This window comes from Carya illinoinensis, chromosome 10 (genome assembly GCF_018687715.1).
Source record: "Carya illinoinensis cultivar Pawnee chromosome 10, C.illinoinensisPawnee_v1, whole genome shotgun sequence".
Lineage (NCBI taxonomy): Eukaryota > Viridiplantae > Streptophyta > Magnoliopsida > Fagales > Juglandaceae > Carya > Carya illinoinensis.
The window spans coordinates 2,326,217-2,350,114 of NC_056761.1; the positions used below are offsets into that span (position 1 = coordinate 2,326,217).

The window sequence follows — 23,898 nt, forward strand, 5'->3', positions numbered from 1 at the left end:
ACAACATAGCATAATTGACATAGCTTAAATTGAATCATGAACTAAACTTGACTTGACATGAATTTGATCTAAAACTTGACTTAGCATGAACTTGCTCTGAAACTTGAATTAACGTGAAAAATACATACTCCACAGTTGTTGTGGCCCCATGTATTCTACGTGTAAATACATACTCCACAGTTGTTGTGGCCCCATGTATTCTACACAAACTTGACTTAACATTAAAAATACATACTCCACAGTTGTTGTGGCCCCATGTATTCTACACAAACTTGACTTAACATGAAAAATATATACTCCACAGTTGTTGTGGCCCCATGTATTTTACGCATCACAATTGTAGTTAAATACATACTCCACAGTTGTTGTGGCCCCATGTATTCTACACAAACTTGACTTAACATGAAAAATACATACTTCACAGTTGTTGTGGCCCCATGTATTTTACGCATCACAATTGTAGTTAAATACATACTCCACAGTTGTTGTGACCCCATGTATTCTACACAAACTTGACTTAACATTTAAAAATACATACTCCATAGTTGTTGTGGCCCCATGTATTCTACACAAACTTGACTTAACATGAAAAATACATACTCCACAGTTGTTGTGGCCCCATGTATTTTATGCATCACAATTGTAGTTAAATACATACTCCACAGTTGTTGTGGCCCCATGTATTCTACACAAACTTGACTTAACATTTAAAAATACATACTCCACAGTTGTTGTGGCCCCATGTATTCTATACATCACTATGCAGTTAAATACATACTCCACAGTTGTTGTGGCCCCATGTATTCTACATAAACTGAATATACTCAAGATGAAACGTGACTGGAATATGAAAGGACTGAAGCCCTGATGTAACATAACGTAACTTGAACATAATTTGAAATACATAACCAACTTGAGATAGTAACATTTCGTAACATGGCATAACATATAACAGACAACATATTTAGCATGACATATTTGTAATGTATAGTAATACATGACAGAATATATTGTATAACAGATAAAAATTGATGACATAATAAATTCTGTATAATAGACAATTACATGATAACTTGGCATGGCATGACATATATGATAACATACATACATACACTGTAATTCTTTTACTTAGCACACATACACAGTAGACTGCTAGTAAGTTAAAAGCTAACTTACCTCGATCTCCGCGTTTCTTATAAAACTTCAAATGCGATCACGAGGAACTGTAATTAGTGATTCTAAAAGTTAGAACTAAATCACTAATAATTTGAAATATGGAAAATACTAACTTAAAGAGTAAAATTTTCATTTTACTCTCTACATGTGGGAAAATGACCGTTTTACCCATAACTTAAGGATTTTGCATACTAACTCTAAAAGTTTCTAAAATTTACATTCCTCATGTAAATTTTATCCTAAACTTAAATATCAACTCAGAAAAATTTAAAACAAAACACAACTATGAAGAACACACTATGGTTGAAACATCCATAGGTCATTTCCCTTTATTTTTGTTGCAATTCCTTCCAACTTCAAAACTCATGCTTAAACCAAAATTTTGCAACAAACATCTTCCAATCCTTAGTTCAAAACCATACTTAAAACATCCATTTAGAAAAAGATAATAATCAACACCAAACTTTTTTGTAAAAAGATCCAAGCACTTGAATCACAAGTTTTGACCTTAAATCAAAACATCTCCAAGAATTTCAAAAATCAAATCTTACTTCTAACATATTCATAATATCATCCTAAAATCAACCATGCTTTTAAATCATTAAACTAAAGTCACCAAAATCACAAAATAATATTTGGAATTTTTTGGTTTTACACTTAGTCCAAAAACAGAAACTTTTTCCTCAACTAGTTTTGATAAATCTCTTGATCTATGACTTATAAATATATGATCTTCAAACCAAACCATTACATGGTTTAAAAAGATGTCCTAAAACATATACAAGCTTCTAATTCAAGATCACATGGTTAGAAATTAACCAAAACATAAATTTAGCCAAGAATATCCACACTTTGGCTTATCTGAATATCTCTTTGCATAAAATTTCATATCTTTAAAACTAACATCAAATATCTTCAAAATAATAATATAACATGTATATAAGATGTTTAGGATCCTCCAATAAAATTATCAAAGTCATTAGAATAGGTTTAGACCACCAAAGAGTTAAACTTTCTCAAAACAGAAACTGTTTTTCCTCTTCCAGTTTCTAAGTTTCTAAATCTAAGAAAATCTTTCATCAAAACCTTTAATCATGCAAAAATCCTCAACCAATAGTCATATATACATGTTAACAATACTCCATAAAAATTTCGGACCAATATCTATCCATTAGCTTGGTCAAAAACTCCAAACTATAACATACTCTCCAGATTCACGCCCAGAATGACCTTTCTATGGTTAAAAATACTTTTGACTGACCAAATGACTATGGAATAATACGAAAAATATATCTACGGAAACTAGACTCAAAGAGGAACAACTTATATGAAGGAGACTTTATGATAAAACACTTACAAAAGCTTCGAAATGGGTGTGCAAAAGAACTCCTAAAAGCTGTCCGAGAGAGAGTGTTTGGTATTCTTTCAATGGAAAGCATAAATGAAGTAATTTCGTGGGGAGGGATGGCTGGAGATATTTGTGGATAAGATATGGAAGAGATGAGGCTGGACTTGAGAGTTGAGTGTAGTTTTCTCCTACCCAAAAAAAATCTATAAATGATTATCTTATAATATTCTATCCAATAATATCTAAAAAAAACATCAACTTAAGATATTTTTATCTAATAATATCTATCAACTCAAAATATTTTTACCCAATAATATTCACGAAATTTACCTCAAGATATTTCTTTTTATCCAATAATATCTACAGTTTTGAACAGACGTTTTGTCCGAAAATATGAAAAAAATGTTATTGCGCCATAAGACTTTAAATAATCCTCCGAGTCTAATGGCACAAACCATAATACATTTTGACACTTCTAACTATCTCCAATAATCAAAAATACACTTATGATACCATAGTAAATAATAACACTAACTATATAGTTAGACAAAAACCTATACGATTAATGGATTCGTGAAAACTTATGAGGTTTTCACGAGGTTCCTAAAGTTAATAGAAATTTCACAATTGAATTTCTAGCGGGCTGTTACAATCGCCCCCATGAGGTGGTGTCTCAGGACGGTTCTCGGCTAGTCTCCTCTCTAGCCGCTCTAATGTGGTGTTCGTCTCTCTCCTTATGTTCTTCATGGCCCTCTGGTTATCCTTGTTAGAGGTCTTCATGGCCACACGCAGCTCGGCTAAGTTGTTGGTGACACCATCAAGAATTGAAGTAATCTTGTTGGTGTGATCCTCTAGAACTTCTAGCCGGGCTCTATTAGAAATGCCCATGGGCTCCTCTACAGACTGCTTCTCTTGCATGTTGATTCACACTTCTACTATATCACGGCTGAGTGGCTTGCAAACTGACCCTCACAGATGGTTTAGGCTTGCAAACTGTTGGTAAAAAGGGGTGAAAAACGGGCTGATGGTGGAGGCTCGTGGTTCCAACCGTGGGTCCTTCACCTTCGAGGGTGACCGACCCCAACCACAAACTGAGTCCGACCTTGGGTTGCTCACGTTCTAGTGTGGCAACCGCTCCAAACCTATCTACTCCTTCCTCTACCACAACCCCCAAACTTCACAATGCAACAATAACAATAGAAAGAAAAATTGCAGCAACGTCGGGATCCTCCGTGGATCCCCCAACCAAACTCACAAAGACAAGTGATGGGTTGCCTACCTCAATAGAGAAGTGAGAACCTCTCTTGAACCTTCAAGCACGTGGCTGCTCTCAATGAAAGCACCAAATTGGTGATAGGGTCCTCGGTCGAGATCCTAGACACCAAGCTGCCGCGCCCCTTCTTGCTCCTCAATGATCGATATGGGCTGCCACTTGCTTGACTGTGATGGTTATGGGTGGTGTTGGCTGAGTTCGTATGGTTGATCAATGGCTGATGGTGGGTGAGATTCTAGTGACTGGGTGTGCATGCATGCATGCATGTGCAGGAGCTGAATCGTCAAAAATGGTTGTGAGTGGGATCAGGTGGTTAAGTGGCTGGCTGACCAAGTCAGGCACACGTGGCTCCTGCTGGTGGGCTAACCCAGTCAAGCACTAGGTCTCTCCTGATGGTGGCTGACCAAGTCAAGCACAGGTGTCACTCGCTTGGGGGGCTGACCAATTCTCACACAGGTGTCTTCTGATGATGAAGCACACGTGGCTAAGGGTGGTTTAAGTGGGTTGGCCGAGTGGGTGATGGCTGAGCGGTAAAGGGATGGTTGGTTACTCCCTACAAAGTAGGGGAGCGGTTGTGGCTAGACAGGTGGCAAGGGTTGGGCGTGTGGCTTAGCTGGTGGGTGGTAACTGTCAGCTTGTCCCTGACCTTGCTCCAGATTCGACCAGGGTGGCCTGGTGCAGACCATATGCCCTTCAATGGCAACTCGTGGCTGCCTTAAGCGATGCCCCACTCGAACGGTTCAAAATAATCAGCAAGCAAATGCGAATGTGATGCAATAGACACAATCCAAAATGCTGAAATACCTCAACAATGCATTAATCAAAGGAAAACAATGAAATGAATGGGTTACCCTGATTCACGAATTGCACAGGGTGAGCCTTCTCCTTTGGGATTCACAGATTGCACCCAATGGAACCTAAGTGACAAAGCCCCAATGTGTCTATGGGGGCTTACAAGCCAAATTCGTCCAAATGTTCAAAGATAAAACTAAGTGATAGCCTATTGCCTCACTTATACTAGAAAGCAATTAAAACGATTACAAAAGGAAAATGGTTCTGGGCCCATGCCTCCTGGTTAAGGTCTCATGCTGTCAGTGGCCCATGGGTGGCCAGGATGACTCACAGCATAGGCTTCATGCTTGCACGCGTGGGTCTTCAGGTTGGCCTGCTGGGCTAGCCTTGGCTGGTCCATGGTCCTTGCATGTGTGGCCCAGGTTGTGTGGGCTGGGCGCCATTGGTGAGTCGCTAGGTTGGACCGTGGTTGGCTTAAGCATGGCAGGCTGTTACATGGCCCAGGCCAGTGGGGCCTGGGCGTTGGTCTGCATGGCCCAGGCTGTGGTGCCTAGGCGTTGGTCAGCAAGACCCTAGCCAAAGCCAGGGTGTTGATCAGCATGGCCCTGGTCAAGACCAAGGCGTTGAGCAGCAAGGCCCTGGCCTTGATCAGCATGGCCCTGGTCAAGACCAGGGCGTTGAGTGGCATGCCAGCATGCGTGGGCCTGCTGGGCAGCCGCACCGTCAATTCTAAGGTGGGTGTGCAAGCGTGCGCTGCGCGGGTGCCTAGGCCATGCATGGGCCTTGTGCCTACGCACGGCCCATGCATGCACGCGGTGTGTGCGCATAGCCCATGCGTGCTCGCTACGCACGCGCACTAGGCGTGCGTGCAGTCCAGCTGTGCGCTGAGTGTGGTGTGACAACCTCGCTTGTGTGCGCGCGCCGACTGTTCGCTGCCTGATGGAGGGTGACCGTGGTCTAGCATTCACCAAGGGCTCGGTCTGTGGGCAATCAAGCGACGCCAACAGTGTTGCTGGCGTGCTGTCTTGGCATGGGCTGGTGCTGGTCAAGGTATGGCCCGTTGCCTCCTGCCTTGGGGTTTTGACATGGCCACAGCTGGCTTCGCTGTTGTATGCTGGATGGACAGAAAGTCTAGACCAAAGCCTTGAAGATTGCAGTTGGCGTTTCAGGTACCTTACGGTCGACAGTACCATGTATAAACCACCGCTGTTGATATAGCATTTTATTAATACTGAAAATTATTAGAAATTTAGACCTCTCAAATTTATCCCTCTAGCATTCACCATTTCCAAGAATAATAAGAAAAAAATAAAGAAATAATAACAATCCAAGATTTTACGTGAAAAACTCCTAAACTAGAAAAAAACCACAAGACCAGAGAAGAAAATCTATTATGTGAAAAATTATTACAATTACACAATTTTGTTCATGACTCCAAATACACCCACAAAGCTTTTCTACTAGCAAAACTTTAACTCACACCTCTTCTTATTTTACAAAAATGAATAACAAATGAATTTAACTAGAGTCAAAAGTTACCAGCTAAGCATTTGACTGACTTTTGACTGATGCACTTAAATCAAAGAGGTTTAACCCCCTTATATAGGCATTGGAGCCTTCTTTTCATTTTCCACTCATGTGGGACTAACCAAAGGAGCAAAACTCAACAAAAATTACACATATTTTTTCCATTTCTGTTTTTGATGGGTGCGCCCCAACGTATGTGATGTTCAGGGTTGGAATCAGCATCTTTAAAAGGGGATGACAATGACCAAATAGAAGTAAAAGGGGATATGATTGATACAGTGAAACTTACAACGTTACTCAGGAAGAAAGTGGGACCTGCACACATAATTTCTGTGAAAGAAGAGAAGAAAGTAGAGTTCATTGCATGGCCTTATGGTGGTGGTGTTCCTTCCTACTGCTCCTATCCAATCTATGAGGTCAGGGATTACCACGAGAGCTCCAACCCTTGCTCCATCATGTAACGTCTGTAGGTTTATCGGTAGATCTAGACAACATGCAGTTGAGTATGTAATTTCAACATGAGTTTTTGTTTTTCTCTCTTCAAATGCTTTCCCGGATTGAGCATGCAAATCTGGAATTGAATTATCGCTTTTTATCAATAAAAATCGGTGGTTTGTTGAGTTTCTCACCTTTTAGATATCATGTTTTGAATCTTTATTTTGATGGTTTATGATATCATGATGATGAAACTGATTGGAGAACAACGACATATATAGGTTGTCTGATAATTCTGCTCGTGGGTGATTGACTTCAATGTACTGCAAGAGCACAAACAAATTAATGCCCTGCTTGAAGGAATTAATTAAGTGTGGCATCTTACGATTAATAATAAAATTATCACACTGTAGAAAACTCACGATGCAACTCGACAAGAAGCTTGTTTGAAATGGTTAATACTTAATATCAGTTATCTTATGGTTGGAATTGGATGACTATTCCTCGCCGGATGCTACCCACGAAAGAGTCAACAAAGTTGCTTGAAAAATTCAACTTTGAGCAGTGCTACACTCACCGAGTGTCTAGCACGAGACAAAGGTCCCGATAAGGGCAATTTTTATATTTTTTTTTCATTCATTTTTTTTATACTCTTTAACATTTAAAAAAAAAAAAAACTTCACAACATCTATAAAAAATATATATATATATATATATTGTTTTAATCACTAAGTAAAAAAAAAAAAAATTTGTCAGAACCCAACTGTCATGAGAGTAGCATTTTTTTTTTAACTTCCTACATCACTCCCTATTATTTTTCTATTTTATTAAAATAATCTTTCTTTATTCTTTATATATATATTTTTTTCTTTTACTTTTCTTTACAATCAACTACTCACTAATAAAATAATAATATAAATAAGTTAAATTTATCACTAATAAAATATTAATATTCACCGACCAACTCAACGTCCAAACGTAATTAGTGATTTTTTTAAAAAGTCATATTTTTTTAAATAAAGTGCAAAAAATTGTCTGTAGCTGTATATAATATTATTTTTTAAATTATTACTATTATCATTTTAAAAGCCTCAAAGTTGGTACCATAAGTGCCAAAATCTAGCCTACAATTGGTAGTTTGAAACTTGGGTCACAGGTCTGTAAGTTTTAATTGGTCTTTCGCGTCTCAATTGAAAGCCCATAAGATGCAAGTAATAGCAGATACAAATTTACTCTCAGCCCAAAAAAATAAAAAAAATTAAAAAATTGCAAATTTGTTAGATATAAAAGTTGAGAATGTAGAAGCTTATACAAACTCCTACATAAAGAGTAAATTTAGCTTTTCGAATGGTCTTACTTTTTCTTTATTTTAGAGATTTTACACAGTTTCACGCCATACAAATGATTATCGTTTTCCATGCAACGCTTACCACATATGCGGTCTAAAGTGTCAGAACTTGGAAAAACTGAACAATTGTTTTTTTTTTCTTTAGCATTTTCCATGCTGGCAAAGGTTAAAAGCCTCTTAAATCTTAAAAAGTCTGAAATTTTTTTATTAACAAGCGGTATAAAGTTAAGTACTTAAATAATATATCATTTAATTTAAATAATTAAATTTTATCTAACAAACTTTATGACCTAAGATAAATTAACTCAAAATTTTTTAACACAATTTCAAGCTAGAATTTGCTTATTAACGTTTCCCTAAAACAGGTCAAGCTGAGATCTAGGGACTGTTTGAATGAGATGATTTTAGATTAAAATTGAATAAAATATTATTTTTTAATATTATCATTATTTTAACATTTAAAAAAATTAAATTATTTATTATATTTTGTATAATAATTTAAAAAAATTATAACGATAAAATAAAATAAAAGTATTTCTCTATCCAATCTACATCTTAATCTATGCACAAGTCATATGAACCCATGCACATATAAACGGTACAATGTTAGCGGGGGGAATTCAGCCGTCAACGTGTTTAAATTATAACTCACATCTTCTAGTAAGGATTTTGTTGCACAAATCTCAACCCCTGTCACAAAGGGTGGCATCACAATATAACACCCAATCTACAACTTACCTTCCAAAGGAGTAGAGTTCAGGAGTCGAGACGAGGAACACGTGATGCTTTAAATTTCAATGGAGTTCAACAACAAATATTAAAGTTATACCCTAGTTAAAGTTCAAAAGAGTACCAGATTCCAAGTGCGAAATCAAACCAAGTGTTTCCAACAAAGAAAATTTCAACATCCATATCAAAATTCAACCACACCGCTGCAAATAAGTACCATTTACTAACTACTAGAAGAAAGCGGTTACATTGAGGTGGTGAACCAATGTGCCCTTCATCGCAATCTTCTCGCTTCTCTTTCAGACTCGAGTAAGGTAAGGATGTCGCCTTCCCTCACTGGTCCCTTGACATTCCTCATAATGAACCGGTTCTGATCATCCAGAAACTTGACTCTCACCTGAGTCACCTGACCCCTAGATCCAGTTCGACCCATAACTTTCACCACCACAGCATGCTTTACTTGAGATTCCATCCTGCAAAGGCAACCAATAAAATTATAAGATATAACATTTGTCTAAAATAGGCCGGAAAACATAGGCATCTGTGCAAATTCTTCAGAAAACATAACATTTTATTGAAAAGAGCATGAAAGCACCTATGGAACTTCTAAACGTAAGTTCCTAGTCACATGGAATCCAAAGTGAAGTGAGATCATGTCAATGAAGCTTTTAAAGAAGGGGGTAGGGACCACAGGTACCACAGAAACAGCCTTTCTACGACAAAGGTGTGCAAAGTCAGCATAAGCTTGGAAATCTATCCCAATACCAGCATGCAGTTAATCCAAGATGAACGACACCAACCAATTTTTATAGGGTTCAGTAAATCCTGATGTTGTACATTTTGATGTACATAAACTGCAGAGCTGCTTGTAATCTCAGCACCATGTTTAATTTTTCATTAGCATCATAAAGCTAACACCAACCAGGAATTAATAATGCTAAACAGTGAGTAACCATTAAGCAGACAATTCTATTTTGACCGTGAGTATACTAACTATAATAAATCAATATGACCATGACAAAGCATCATAGTTGACCGGGGGAAAAATAAGAGAAGTTTCATGGGAACAGATGCTCCAGACATCAACACTCGCGAAGTATTATTTAGTAGTAGACCAATGATAAATGAAACCCTCTTTCAATCAAGGGATAGGTTTTATCCCAAAGATATAAGTTGGAAGAAGGAAGATTATTCCACGGAAATTCAGAACTCATTAAGGGAATAACCTAGTAATTAATCCAAATAAGAAAACAACCAGGATCCGTTTCAAAAGACTTGTTGTAATGAATTGCAAAGGGTAAGCTAAAATGCATATTAATATTCACCATCTTTGGAAAGTGAACAGAAGCTCAATATATCGGAATCAGAGTCATTAATTAACTCAGAAATTACAAAGCAAAGCCCAATTAACCGCTTACGAACCAAGTTTTAAAGTTACAATGCCAATGAATGTGATAACATACCGTACGTAACTATTAAAGTTCCAATCTTTTCAGGTTATGCAAATATGAACGCACACCAAAACTTCGGCAAATGATAAATTACTCATTAAGAATCAAGGTTTATCACAAAAAACTTCTTTGACAAACAAATAAAAAAACTAAAAAACAACAGCAGCTAAGCAAACGCCTGTATAAAGAAAAGAACGGATCCGCGAAAAATATCAATAAACATCAATCCATTCACAATTAAGAAACATGATGAGTATATGAAACATTCAAATACTTGAGAAATCCACAAATGAACTTTCAGCGAAGAATTATCAACACTAAGAATGGACGTCGGGAAGCAAACATAACGAACCTGAACCGAGCGAAGAGCGGAAGCTAAGAGGACTTGTAGCGGCCGCACTCTTCGTTCTAGTCTCGCAAAGGTAACCGAAGGCGTGATAAAACCCTAGCCATGGGATATATAGGAAGCCGTGAAAACTAAATGGCAGATTTACCCCCAACACTTTAGTATATGGTTAGGGTATTTTAGTCATCTAGCTATTATTTTTCGTTAGATGTCTAATGATAATAGGTACCTTTGTACACACTACAATCTCTAAGGGGATGTAGCTCAAACGGTAGAGCGCTCGCTTTGCATGCGAGAGGTACGGGGTTCGATACCCCGCATCTCCATAATTTCTCTTTTATTTTTTATTCCTTTTTGGCGTCTACCGGCAAAGTGGGCGCTGTAAAAAACTCGGTGGAAAGTGGAGACCAAAATTTGAAGCCCTGGCGAAGAGTGACCCCACTGCTGGACTGGTGCTCGCTTCTCATCCCCAATCTCTCTCTGTTTCGCTCTGCATGGAGCTCTCATTCTCTCCTTCCTCTTCACTTCGAATCCGAGCCATAACCCCTCGCTGCAAGGCACCCTTTCATCACTCCACCATACCCACCAAGTCCACCGGCAAATCTCTTCATTCTCTCTTGCAATGCCACCCGAGATTGCCTTCTGTTGGCCTGTACGCTCTCACCAGCTACTCAAAATCCGCTTCGAATAGACAGCACAGACGTAGTTCCATCAGGGTATCATGTTTTATTTCTCCAACAAATTACATTCAATTAGTGGTTTTCTCTTCTTTCGTTTGCGTATTTCTGTTTTGTAAGAAATATAGATTTTAATTACTGAAAACTGAGGGACTGTTATCAAGATATGTTGAGACCGGTGCTTTTTTATCTGGCAACCTGTTGAATCTCTTGGGTTAGTAGAATTTATAAGCAGTATCGAACCATCTCGATTGCAGTGCACTTTGCCCAATTTATTCATATTACTTATCAAAAAAAAAAATTTATTCATAAAAGGGAACAATTTAAAAAAAAAAAAAAAAAACACCGATACCATCTAAAGTGGCGAGCTCAGGATACTACTGGACCATCCAAGTGTGATTTGATTCGAGCCAGTATCCAAAACAATTTAAACTGGTGAGCTGCATTTTTTTCCCTTTTGTGTCGTTATTCGAAAGTGTTGTTACTAACTTCAAAAAAATATCAAGCTTTGAAGGCATATCGGCATCGTACTGATTGGGGGGATACGATTTCATCGATCGTTTTTTAGAACTTGCTTTGGTTCAATTAAAGTCATTCTGGCAAAGTTGGGTTTGTTATTGTTTTAACGAGACTATTGGCTCTTTGTACGGCACTAATATAAAATGAATGCTGCCAGGCCTGTACTCAAATTGGGGCAGCCGGGTCTGATCCAATACTGAATGGAATTTCAGATTTTAAAGATGCGTGCTGGAGATTTCTTAGGCCCCATACAATACGAGGAACAACTCTAGGATCCATGTAAGTAATAACTGCAAGCACAAATTGGTTAATACTGGCTTACATCTTTCCCCACATAATTACATAGTAGACTGGACTAAGCTTCATGTCTAATATGTTTTGCAGTGCTTTGGTGGCAAGAGCATTGATTGAGAACTCTCATTTGATAAAGTGGTCTCTGCTATTGAAGGCATTCTCTGGTCTTTTTGCTTTACTGTGTGGTAATGGCTATATAGTAGGCATCAATCAGATATACGATATTGGAATTGACAAGTAAGCTCTGAATATGTATGCGGATTTTTATGTGAATTATATATTGGACAAAAGCACCAATTTACGTAGCTGGCCCCTCACAATAGACTCAAGTACAATGACAAGATTTACAACGCTTTTTGTGGTTTGAGACCTGGTGCAAGATTGGCCTACACTGCCGTTAATTCTGAGAACCATTGCGATGGAATATAAAGACTGACTTAGAGGCTTGTTGGGCTTGAATAGTGGTTTTGATAGTTTTACACTCCCTCTATATTTTATTTGTCGTTACAATTGATATTCTCGATGGCATTGTTTTCCTTAAGTCTCCATCCAATATTTTTTTGATAAGTAAGAGATAAATATTATTGATCTAAATGAAATAGGCATAGCCCGTGTACAAAGGAAGTATACAAAAGAACACTTAAATACATTCTAGGAGCGATGAATTAAAGACTGGAAATCATAAACATTGTCCCCGTTTAGTACAATAGCGGAAATTACCTACATATGGGATTTTAGATCTCTAAGATCTTAGATCCCAGAGTCATCTTATTATGTGTCTTTCCATGGAAGTACACAGGTAAAATTCTTAATTAGCATCTTTCTGTTTCATTTGCAGAGTAAACAAACCTTATTTACCAATAGCTGCGGGGGATCTTTCAGTTCAATCTGCATGGTTTTTGGTGATATTTTTTGCAGTGACTGGCCTGTTGATTGTTGGATTCAATTTTGGCCCGTTCATTACTTCTCTTTACTGTCTTGGTCTTTTTCTTGGCACCATCTATTCGGTTCCTCCATTTAGATTGAAGAGATTTGCTGTTGCAGCATTTCTTATAATTGCCACGGTATGCATTCTTTTACCCACCCATACTTTCAGCAATCGATGACCACACAAGATCAAATGGTTTGATATCAGGGAAAAATTCAAACACATGATTGATGGATCACAAGCGGATGTTGGAGAGACTTAAAGCTTTCTTTTTCAATACTTAGTTTAGGTAGCTTCTATATATCAGAATGGGCCAATTTTCCATGAATTTCTTGTCCCTTTTCCTATTTCTAATTAAGTGTTTCTCTTGTATGCTACTTGTTTGCTTTTGTGTTTGTAATAAAGTCTTTGATTACTTATAAGCAAAAGACCATCTCAATTTCACCAAATTGGTGAAGTTAGGGGGAAAAAAAAAAGTGTTCTTGCTTTACAACTTAAAATGAGCATAATTTAAGTTGTTTATGATATAAAAGACACCTTTATGTAATAGAAATACAAAGTGGCTTATTTTAATCCAGGGCCATGAAGTTGATTAGGGTCAATTCACATTCTAAGATGACCTTGTCTACTAAGTTATGAGGTAAACAAGTATTATTATTATTTTTTATAAATGAGGTAAACAATTATATATATGTGATGTATGGTATGCATATATAATGTATGTGTTTGTATGAATGAAGTAGTTGATTTTAGAGGTCATGAAGAGCCAAATCAAGCGGATTTAAGTTCTGAGAAAGGAAGGATTGTTGTCAGGTTTCCAGGTGGAGCACAACTTGATGGAGATTGTTATGTTCATTGATGATGCTGTTTTGACTGTATAAGCACAATTATTCATAATTACCTTTAATTTGTAAGATAAAACTCTACAACACACTGGAATTAACCAGCAAATAACTTCTGCAGGTGCGTGGTTTTCTTCTTAACTTTGGTGTATATTATGCAACTAGAGCTGCACTTGGACTTCGATTTGAGTGGAGGTGGGCTATTGTTTTATCATGTATCATTCAAAATGTAGTTGTGCCAGGAGAAACTGTAGGTCACATGTTTCATCTCGGGTGCAAAGAGATGGGCTTTCTAAATCAGCAGTCTGGGAACTTTTATGTCGGTGCCTTGTTTTTAACCTACAACAAGTGTACAAATAATTGACTTCTCATGACAGATACTGGTTCAAGACACCCGCCCACTCTGATATAGACGTCTGACGAATAATTGAAAATGAAAAAAGAACAACAAAGATAAATAAGTTGCTTTGTAGTGTGCTTCTATTACCCTTATACATGCTTATACATAGTTGTGCTTCTGTGTGATTTATGGGCCTCCATTTATCCAATTAGGAATATCTTTTTGGGATAAGTATTTATCCACCAGGAATCTGATAATTAGTGACTGGCTATTTGTCCTATTTCCATTCCTTTTTGTTGCAATCAGTGCCTAACTTGAGGCATGAATTAGAGCTTGAGATTTTACGTATTGGAACCTTCATGAACTTTACCAAATTAGAAGTAACATAGTAAATGATGTTGAATTCTCATCTACAGGATGGGCTACAATGGTAACATAATATCTATTTTTGTTATCTGAAATTGGAACCTGTATATGATATTTCAACATGTACATCTCAATTTTTGAGACATCAATTTTCCCCTGCAGCTCACCTGTGGCTTTCATCACTGCATTTGTAACATTGTTTGCACTGGTCATTGCCATAACAAAAGATCTTCCAGATGTAGAGGGTGATCGCAAGTAAGTTCCATGGTTCAGATTTCCAGACCTAACCTAGCTGGTTATTTTTCCCCAGAAGTTTGGTGTCCCTTGTTCAAATGATTAACATCGGTCTAATTTCAATTTGATGTATCATTACTACAGGTTTCAGATATCGACCTTGGCAACAAAGCTTGGAGTCAGGAACATCGCATTCCTTGGTTCTGGGCTTTTGATGGTAAACTATGTTGCTTCTGTACTGGCAGCAATTTATATGCCTCAGGTGAACGTTTCCATGATTTGTTCTTACATTTTTTTCTTCACAGCTTATGCATCTATGTAATTATTCTTAATATGCTTCAGCAAAGATGAATCCAAAATGAGTCCTTCAATTGTCTGTGTGCAGGCTTTCAACCGTAGGTTAATGATACCCGCTCATATAATCTTGGGATTAATCTTGATCTTCCAGGTTTGTTTCTTGGGATTTATAACTCTTCTTATGACCACAGTAACCAGGAGCCATTTTGCTGTGAATATTTTAGGTTAAAAACTTCCTCATTTGATTCCACACCATTTCATCTCCAATCTCTTTGTTTTACAATCTTCTGCGATTGGCATAAATTGTTTTTTTTATAAGAAAACAACTGCAATGACTGGTTGTTGGCATATAGCATATTAGAATTAAGCCGCATTTCTGCATGGAGGTTTGATGGTGTTGACCTAAGAGGCCATTTCAGCTAACTTATAGCTAAGATCATGATCAAGTCCATGCATGTGCTGTTACCCTACCTGTGAGTATTAAGATTATGACCAACTGCAACACCTCCCAATGGTTTTGAATATCTTACTGAACTGCCAGATCTGACCCCCTAACCTGCTACCTATAATGTTCTAATTGAACCCACACACATTTTGAAAGACTGCCCGAACCCAGGTCCAACCATGGGTTTGTTTGACAGCTTCATCATCTCTGAAATTAAACAACTCTTCCCTGCCTACCCCCCAGCATCTTTGAACGCCCTTCTCCATCCTGATAACTGTCTGCTGTGATCCCCAATTACCAACACAGCCAAATCTTTGATCACCTCATCATCCAGCAAGTCATCGCCACATCCATCAAGCCCACCCCTTACCTGTCAAACACAAGACGGACCAACTTGTTTAAGGTAAGAGACTCAGAGGTTGTTTCTAGAACCTGTGTAGAAACTTTGATTTATCTGTTAAACAATGGAATGATGTTGCTTTAGACTCTTATTCATTGATGAATTCTGCTTTGTAAACTTCAAGAATGTCCCTTGTAGCCCTCTTATGTTCAATGGATATGTATGTCATATGGAAGCCAGTTTGCTGATTGTTAATTGTTTTCCACACAGACATACCTGCTTTCATGCAAGTATTTTACAATCTTGAAAACTCTGACTTACAATTTAATTTTTATGTGATATCAGGCATGGGTATTAGAACAAGCAAATTACACTAAGGTAAATTATGGTTGTTTTTTTTACCAGTACACATCTTCTGGATATTTTTTCGAATGCATATATTTCATGACTTTTCCAGAAAAGAACAAAGAAAAAGAATAGGTAAATACAACTGGGGATGAATTTTAAGAGGAGTTGGGTCTTCATGTTCCCATTTAGCAAAATATTTTTTTATTTTTGGTACAAATGAAGTTGTCAAGTGGACTACTTGGATGTGTGGCATCCAATTTTAAGCAACGTAACACCCATACGTTAGAGCATTCGATTATATTTTTTGACCTATAAAAATATGATTCCATTTAATTGCAGGCACAATATCTGAACATAACTTGCCCTCACTTTTCTATTGGCAGCATTAAATAACTCCACTTGTGTTTGTTTTTTCTTTTTCTTTTTTTTTTTTTCTTTTGCTGAGGGTCAACTGAAGTGAGCCAAGCCAACCCAATAGGGTTCCACGGTTATGTCGGCCATATGTCTTGATAGCCATACCACTCACTGGACTGCACTTGTTTTCGAGTCTCTATGTATTGTGTAGGGATTGTGCCTTTTTTTTTTTAATGAGAAACGCAGACTGGAATGATCATATCTCCATTATTGTTGTAACAAACCAAGCTGCACTTTATTTAAATGCACATGAGCAATTTCACCCCTTTTGTGTTGCTGAACTATTATTTTAATATGTAAAATAATGACTCTTTTACATTAGTAAAATTGGGTTGCAGGTCATGTGATTCTCTTGTCTTCCCGATCAAAGTAATACTTATCAGAAGCTAATAATGCAGCAGGGGATATGAATATAAAAATATGTAATATTCTTCAGTAGAGGGGGAAAAAAACAGAATTCACTTTTGGCGTCTGATCTCAAGTTTGATTGCATTGTGCAGGAAGCAATCTCCGGCTTCTATCGATTTATATGGAATCTCTTCTATGCTGAGTACATCATATTTCCTTTAATCTAGCAAATTATTCTTTATTTCTCCTGACCTTTTATTAGAGAGAGAGAGAGTTGGGTGTACATTATAATTAGTTGTAAATATCAGCAGATGCTCTCAGATTTTGCTATACTCTGTGTATTATTAGGGAAAAAATCCCTGTTACCTAATTGTATGCCTTTGGAAAACATAAGTAGCATGTAATGCGGTATGATTCCCCCTTCCCAGAACTACAAAAATTGGAAACTGAGAGCACTTGATGGGTGACTGATGACTTTGGGTTTGATGGTCAAGTGTGTGTGATATACTGCGATGCTGAACTTTATATTCAAGTCTTCACAGGGCTTGACAATGTTCTCGATTCACTGCTAAAGATGAACGCTCTTGATAGACTAGGTATAGTTTCACCTTTGAGATCAGATTGACGCCTTCAGAAACTCTCTCTCTCTCTCTCTCTCTCTCTCTGTCTCTCTCTCTGTGAATAAGATTGACGCCTTTACAATCCGGGACCAGTGGTTTGACCGAATTCAGATACATAAATGTCGGAACGGGTGCCTGTGAATAAGACATCATTTCCTATTCCTAAGTTAGAATTTTGTTTTTTGTAGTGTAATCTGCAAAATGTTACACTGTAACATTTATTTTTATCTTCTTACCCAAAGTGATGATTTATGTTCTTCTGTTGTGTGATTTCAGTATATCATGACAGATAATTGAAAGAATTGAAATGGGTCTCCTTTTAGATTGAAGGGCAGCACATCTTGCAAGACCCTGTCAGTCCGATTCTAATTCCACCATAATCTATCAAACACATGTACAGGAAGAATGCAAAAAAATTCGTATATCGTGATTCCTACCCTATCATGATACAATCGATTCATTTCGTATTGTGGTTTCATCTAAATTAGTCTGTCTATGGTGTTTCTGTTTTAGACAGTATCAGTTGCTATGGAGCAGGGGAAGATCTGCCTGCAGTTGTCTCTCTACACAAAGAAGTTGAAACTAGAACCTTTGGGCTCAAGTGGGTTGAGGTCCGGGGGGATGCATTAACACTTCTTGATCTTGGAGACAATTTGGCTTGCTCTAAAACCTGGAACTGAAGCTCAGAAGGATAGTCTCTCATGCAACTAATCCGTGGCCCGACTCCAGTTGCCCATCTACTCGATAATTGCCGAGCCAACTGATATGACTTCATTCCTTTGTGCGAATCTATCCTCTGCATGATTTTTTCCTTTGGAATGGGCAGTTCATCTTCTTCTCGATCTCCGTGAAACAAGTTCAGTTTAGGAACCATGAAATCTTCCTCCGACAAAAATGATTCTTTTACTGTCTCATAACCATCTTCTAAAGGGCGAGTGTGGCAACTTTGTTGAAGTGATTCCTTCTCCAGAATGTCAAATACATTGCGTCGGTTTGGTATTTCAAGTCTGACTATTTTTGAGCCTAATTCTCGTGGCAATCTTGACATGAATGGTTCTGGATTTTCAGCAACATTAGAAGCCTGATGTCCGGAATCTACGCACTTTTGAGCCAAGAAGTATTCACTCATTGGTTCAGTATCCTGATATAAATTTGCTTCTGTTAGACTTCTTTGAAGGCAAAAGTCGTCGGTCTTGTTGGTAGGGACTTCTTCTTGCTCTTCACTTGGGCTTTTCTGTTGTACAGAAAGGAAGAAGAGCATTAAAATTTGAGTGGTAAAAAAGTTTAAACTCAGGCTATCAAAGATGTCAACTTCATCAAAAGTATGAGAAGCAAATTCAGCATGTTCTACCTTTACACTGGTGAGATCTACATTGTGTTCCTTAAGAAACAACATTAATTCCTGAAAATTTTCTTCCGTTGGTAGATAATGCCCACTGTGAGGCCAAACTGCCTGTTGAGTTGACAGAAATCCTTTCAGTATGTCAAACAAGTTTCACAAAAAAAGAGAGAAACCAATTAATAAAGATTTTCTTAAAAATCTCCTCATTTTTTTTTTCTTTTATACCTTCAGAGTGCCATCATCCACGACCAATCTTCCAGCAGACAATGTGGCTCCACCTGCCAAGAAACTTGAGTGTTGAAATGTGCCCTTGTTCTTCAACCCAACATACAAGATCTTGGATGTGCTAAGGACAAAGATCCACTTCGCATCTTTGGGTCCTCCCGTGGTATCTAGGAGTTTCCCACTCTGCTTGTAGATAAATTTCCCTTCCTGCACCACAACTTCATAAGCCTTCCTTTCTGCCTGCAAAATAGAACATTTGTCAGAATATAAATTCCAATAGCACTTCTAAATCTGAATTTGGTTTAAACTTTGAACCGCGCTTAAACTTCTTGAGATTTCGATTTAACCAGCTTTGGGCATTTGGCTTAAGGTAAAATAACTAGTCAACGTTGACATGCAGGTTTTTTCACTGCTGCAACCAAACAAATTAATATAGCATTTATTCCAAGTAATAATCTTCCCATTCTTTGAACGAGGGGGGACATGAGGCTTACCGGACCAAGATATTTGATGCACTGTCGCTGAAGCTTTGAACGAGGACATCTCTCAAGATTGACGTCTTTTCCTTCTCCAATATCGAGCCTGTATTATTTTTCCACGTTCAAATGTTGAATGGAGAAAAAGATTTTTCCTTGTCAACCAAAGGTCACTGAAGAATTTTCTTTGGGTCCCAAGTTTTCTTACCAGTAGAAGAAGGGCTGTTTACTTTCACAATGGCGCCATTTCACATAATAAAATTGAAGATTATGGCCATATCGATGGCGGGGATCAATCTGTTAACGAGAAGGGAAAAGACTGAGAAGTGGCCACAAATGAAAGATAGTAGTTTGATTCAAAGATACTTTCAGCATATGACTTACTGCCTCAAGCCAATGTTGTAAAGCAAGTTCACGAGCCTTTTCAGCCTTTGATAATCCTTTCCCGACCTGAGAAAATAAAACCAAAAGAATCAACAATTGAGAACCATATTAAAACTAAACTGTATCATATAAATATAGTTCATTAGTATGGATCAAATTGATTTAAACCTACCTTGGCAGCTCTAGTCCTTGCCCTTAACCAACGTGAAGACACAGTCTCAGGTTTCTCGATGTCAAAAAATGATACAGAGCTCCGCTTCAGTTCAGCAAAATCAAGCAGCTTCCACCTACAATACACCTTGTGAGTTAGAATTGTGATTCTTTGCTTCAAAAATATATGGGGAGAATTAAATGGATACGTTAGCATAAAAACTTAAACAAACCATCTCTGCTCCACAAGAACTGCACAATCTGCAAGCTGTCTCCTAGTTCGGAAACTCCTGTACACTTTCTGCAACCTCAACGCAGCCTGGCACTTGAGTTTCTTTGGATGCGACAATGGTGATTGGTATATTTCCTCGGACAATTTATCAGATCTTGGCAATTGGTCTGTAGAATAATTAGTCTTGGAGCTCATACATCTACGAAAGACTTTGTTTTCCATCTCTGCTGCAGGAGTTCTGAATGAAAACATGGTCTCTAACCCCCTGCCTTTAAAGCTAAGTGATGCCTCAAACACCATCTTTCTCGATCTAGATGATTTTTTCATGGTGGAGGCCGAATCATGGCCATTAAAACTAACTGATCGCAATGGATTCCTCGCACGTCTGCCCCGGAAACCGACGGAGCTTAGAAGAAAAGCTTCGAAGCGACGATCCTCATCATCGGGGTCTGAGGATGGACTATATAAAGATATCCCCATATAATCAAGTGGGATGTCCTTATATGTAAATAACCAAGATCTCAAACGAAAACAACCATGGTTTCTGGATTCCTGTTGAAATAAACAAAAAACTGCAACTGAAAAAAAAAAAAGAAAAAAAAAAAAAGAAATTTGCAAACTGGTATCTACGACAGACATCATATAGCAAATAAAATAGAACAAAAAATTATCAGTATTCACCCATGAGGGCTCCTGATGATTACACGAACACCTGCCCAAAGTTCGTTATGGCCAACATTGATGTGACAAGATATTAAAAGAAGTTTTCAGTAACCATCGGCATGAGTGTAAAATAAAGGATATACAAGTCTTACCTTAATCCGTAGAAGGCAGAGTGAAAATCAGAGGTGCCACCAGCTTTTACACAAGATTGAAATTAAGGATGGGAAGAAATTAGAACGCGAGACAGAGAGAGAGGGAGGAAAGATAAACAGAGAAATGGCCAGAAGAGGTTTGGGAGAATGCGAGAGAGGGCGAACAATGTGCTTGGGTTGGAGAAAGAGGTTTTCAGGGTGTTGTCCGGAGGTCCAAAGATTACAGAGTCATCCTTCTGTTTTCGTCGTCTGAGCTATTATTGCATTGTTATCCATGTATCATTGAATGCATATTTATACAGCAGAGAGAGAAAGAAGAGAGTGACAGATCGGTGGCGGTCTCCATCCACGCCTATTTTACCACGAATGGAAAGTTCTCTCTCTTTATTTTAAGGAAAAATTAGTTGAAAGTATAACTACATATATTTATATGTATTATTTTAATAAAATTAGTTAAGAAATAAATTTTATTAAAATTAATATTAATTTAAATTTTAAATATAAATAAATATATAATCTTAATTAATTTTATTTATACATAATAAAATTCTTATTTTAATATTGGATAAATTTTCTTTTCTTTTTTAACAAACACATTCTAAAGAAATAGGAACAGAGCCGTACCCTGTACCCGTAAATAACACGGCAAAAGAATCTAAAAAATTAAGAAATAAAAATTTTCTTACTAACACAATTCATACTGACGTACACTAATTTATATATTAATATTGATATATAAGATATATATTTAATAAAATAATATGAATTAAATATAAAAATAATTTTTAAAAGATAGGAAATTTTTTTCTTCATTCAAAATTTTTTTTATATTTTCTTTATATAAAAAAATAATTGACGTGTGAATTGATGTAAAATATTATTGTACCCAGCAGGACTCTTAAAACAAGTAGATGTACGTGGCAAGATCTGTCATTGCCAACTGTCCTTACAATATCAGAAACCAGCTACGGTACTATATTCCGTACGTACCTCAAAAATACATGTGACCCTATTCTTTAATTTGATAGCCATATAAACAATATGATTTATTAATTCGTAATAGTTTAAAAATCATATTCTATTAGACGTTGAGATGATTTTAAATAATTTAAATTGATATATAAATAATAATATTTTATAAATCTCGTTAGGATATATTTAAAGGTATAAAATATGTTAAAATATATATTTAAACATATAAAATATGGTGAGATATATTCATATTTTTATAACAAAATTCTTATTAATAATTAATTTGAAATAAATTATATATTTGAAACTTAAACATATCCTTAATCAATATTATTGGCGTAAAATACCTACCAATTTATAAGGGGAAAATAAATTAAAAGAAAAAGAAGACTGTCACTATGACTTATTAATTTATTTTTATAATTTAATTTTAAAAGAAGATATTTTTATAAAAAGTAATGCTACATATAGTTTTAGAGTATACAAGTACCTTATAGTTATTTTGAAAAAGAGTAAGATTCATTATAAAAAAATTAAGGTCTCATATTTATTTAATTTTTTTAAAATAATTATACGACACTTAAATACTTTACGATAAATAGCTTTTCTATTTTATATGAAACAGAATACATAATTTAGCATCTTTTCTATTTTATATAAAACATAATGCATAACTTCGTTTTAAATTAGGATGGCACGGGGTGCAGGAAACATCAATATCAAGAAATAAATATTTGGCGAGTTTTGTTATATATAAATAAATTTTTGTACCAATTTATATATTAATGCTGATGTCTTCGTATTTAAAATTTAAATTGATATTGTTTTTAATAAAAAATTTACTTTCTAACTAATTAATGTGTAAAATTACTTATAATTAAATTTTTCTATATTTAACGAATATAGATATGCCAAATATACTGATGTAATTTAATACATATAATTTATTAGATTCTAAAATTAATTTAAAATATTATATTAAATTATATTAATATATCCAACATTTTTGGGACAAAAAGGCGCAGAAGTTGACAAAATAAGAGGAAAGCCAAGCTCTACCTTTTCCTTAGAAATCAACTGTGACTGGCCTTTTCCTTCATCGTCCATCGTGCGGCCGATATGTGAGCCGAGGATGTCGGTGCTTAGACTGGACTCATGCTCCTTGACGACTTCCGCGACAATTCGAAGCATTTCAATCTTTTTGTGTTTTCAGAAATTATATATATATAGTATCCACAGTTTTTATTTATTTTGTAATCTAGTTTAAGATAGAATTGCATACGCTCGATGGTTATCATAATCCACATCTTTAGTGATATTGGATTACGTGACACGTACATATATAGAACGGGTCATTTAACGAAGAATCACCTCCACGTCTCTTTGCGTAGAGATAATAGATTATAGATAACAACGCAGAGAGTTTAAGAATTTTAAGGGTATGTTGGGAACTTGGGATGTTAAAAGTATTTTAAATTATCTGTAAATAATAATAAATAATAATAAAATATTATGAGATTGTCTAAACTTTCAAATACAGCTCAGATACTTGTAAGTGTTAAAGACTTAAAAGAGCATCTTATATTAATTATAAGCGAAATAATAATAAATAATTTATAAATATTAATAAAATAATTTTAACAACCAAACACAATCTTGAAATAGTCTTCAAATGACGTTGCAAATACCGTGTGCATTGAAACAGTAGTTGAATTCAAGTCAAACTTGCTAGGATATTAGCGAGTTCCACTTATATACGTACATACCTGATGTATAAAGGCTCGTTGGATTGTATAAAATAAAATTATCTTACTTTATATAATTATTATAATTTTATTAAATTTTTATATAAAATATAATAAATA

At 36.3% G+C, this 23,898-nt stretch overlaps 3 protein-coding genes and 1 non-coding gene across 5 annotated transcripts; 2 read left to right on the plus strand and 2 right to left on the minus strand.

Moving 5' to 3' along the window:
- Nucleotides 1-8,665: 8,665 nt before the first annotated feature.
- Nucleotides 8,666-10,586, minus strand: LOC122280077 (40S ribosomal protein S28). The gene is made up of 2 exons (XM_043091030.1): nucleotides 10,432-10,586; nucleotides 8,666-9,101 (listed from the first exon to the last, which is right to left on the minus strand). The coding sequence occupies exon 2, from the start codon at nucleotides 9,098-9,100 to the stop codon at nucleotides 8,903-8,905; it is 198 nt and encodes a 65-aa protein (XP_042946964.1). The 5' UTR covers nucleotide 9,101; nucleotides 10,432-10,586; the 3' UTR covers nucleotides 8,666-8,902.
- A 92-nt stretch (nucleotides 10,587-10,678) lies between these two features.
- TRNAA-UGC lies at nucleotides 10,679-10,751 on the plus strand. Its single transcript has one exon. It is a non-coding gene; the product is annotated as a tRNA-Ala (tRNA).
- Nucleotides 10,752-10,804: 53 nt separating this feature from the next.
- On the plus strand, nucleotides 10,805-17,284 carry LOC122279134 (homogentisate solanesyltransferase, chloroplastic). 2 transcript variants are annotated; one of them, XM_043089508.1, is made up of 10 exons: nucleotides 10,805-11,141; nucleotides 11,779-11,900; nucleotides 12,006-12,152; nucleotides 12,754-12,979; nucleotides 13,807-13,880; nucleotides 14,554-14,646; nucleotides 14,770-14,887; nucleotides 15,011-15,073; nucleotides 16,053-16,085; nucleotides 16,808-16,947. In XM_043089508.1, the coding sequence occupies exons 1-10, from the start codon at nucleotides 10,920-10,922 to the stop codon at nucleotides 16,814-16,816; spliced, it is 1,107 nt and encodes a 368-aa protein (XP_042945442.1). In that variant the 5' UTR covers nucleotides 10,805-10,919; the 3' UTR covers nucleotides 16,817-16,947. The 2 variants fall into 2 exon arrangements, with proteins under 2 accessions (XP_042945442.1, XP_042945441.1); XM_043089507.1 differs by lacking the exon at nucleotides 16,808-16,947 and adding an exon at nucleotides 16,970-17,284 and having other exon boundaries at nucleotides 10,806-11,141.
- Nucleotides 17,285-17,730: 446 nt separating this feature from the next.
- LOC122279133 (IQ domain-containing protein IQM6-like) lies at nucleotides 17,731-21,338 on the minus strand. Its single transcript, XM_043089506.1, has 9 exons — nucleotides 21,062-21,338; nucleotides 20,248-20,798; nucleotides 20,037-20,151; nucleotides 19,865-19,930; nucleotides 19,689-19,777; nucleotides 19,499-19,586; nucleotides 19,005-19,244; nucleotides 18,789-18,890; nucleotides 17,731-18,671 (listed from the first exon to the last, which is right to left on the minus strand). Exons 2-9 carry the CDS (start codon nucleotides 20,724-20,726, stop codon nucleotides 17,964-17,966), a joined length of 1,887 nt encoding a protein of 628 aa, XP_042945440.1. The 5' UTR covers nucleotides 20,727-20,798; nucleotides 21,062-21,338; the 3' UTR covers nucleotides 17,731-17,963.
- Between the last annotated feature and the right edge of the window lie 2,560 nt (nucleotides 21,339-23,898).

What these genes read in the sequence shown, in the direction of transcription:
- LOC122280077 (XM_043091030.1), bottom strand. Translation starts at nt 9,100, where the DNA reads ATGGAATCTCAAGTAAAGCATGCTGTGGTGGTGAAAGTTATGGGTCGA.
- LOC122279133 (XM_043089506.1), bottom strand. Translation starts at nt 20,726, where the DNA reads ATGGGGATATCTTTATATAGTCCATCCTCAGACCCCGATGATGAGGAT. An exon ending in GTTCTTGTGGAGCAGAGATG is followed by an intron (nt 20,152 to 20,247) that starts GTTTGTTTAAGT and finishes GGTGTATTGTAG; the next exon opens with GTGGAAGCTGCTTGATTTTG. An exon ending in TAGATCTCACCAGTGTAAAG is followed by an intron (nt 18,672 to 18,788) that starts GTAGAACATGCT and finishes TCTGTACAACAG; the next exon opens with AAAAGCCCAAGTGAAGAGCA.
- LOC122279134 (XM_043089507.1), top strand. Translation starts at nt 10,920, where the DNA reads ATGGAGCTCTCATTCTCTCCTTCCTCTTCACTTCGAATCCGAGCCATA. An exon ending in GATGTAGAGGGTGATCGCAA is followed by an intron (nt 14,647 to 14,769) that starts GTAAGTTCCATG and finishes TCATTACTACAG; the next exon opens with GTTTCAGATATCGACCTTGG. An exon ending in AACAAGCAAATTACACTAAG is followed by an intron (nt 16,086 to 16,969) that starts GTAAATTATGGT and finishes TGCATTGTGCAG; the next exon opens with GAAGCAATCTCCGGCTTCTA.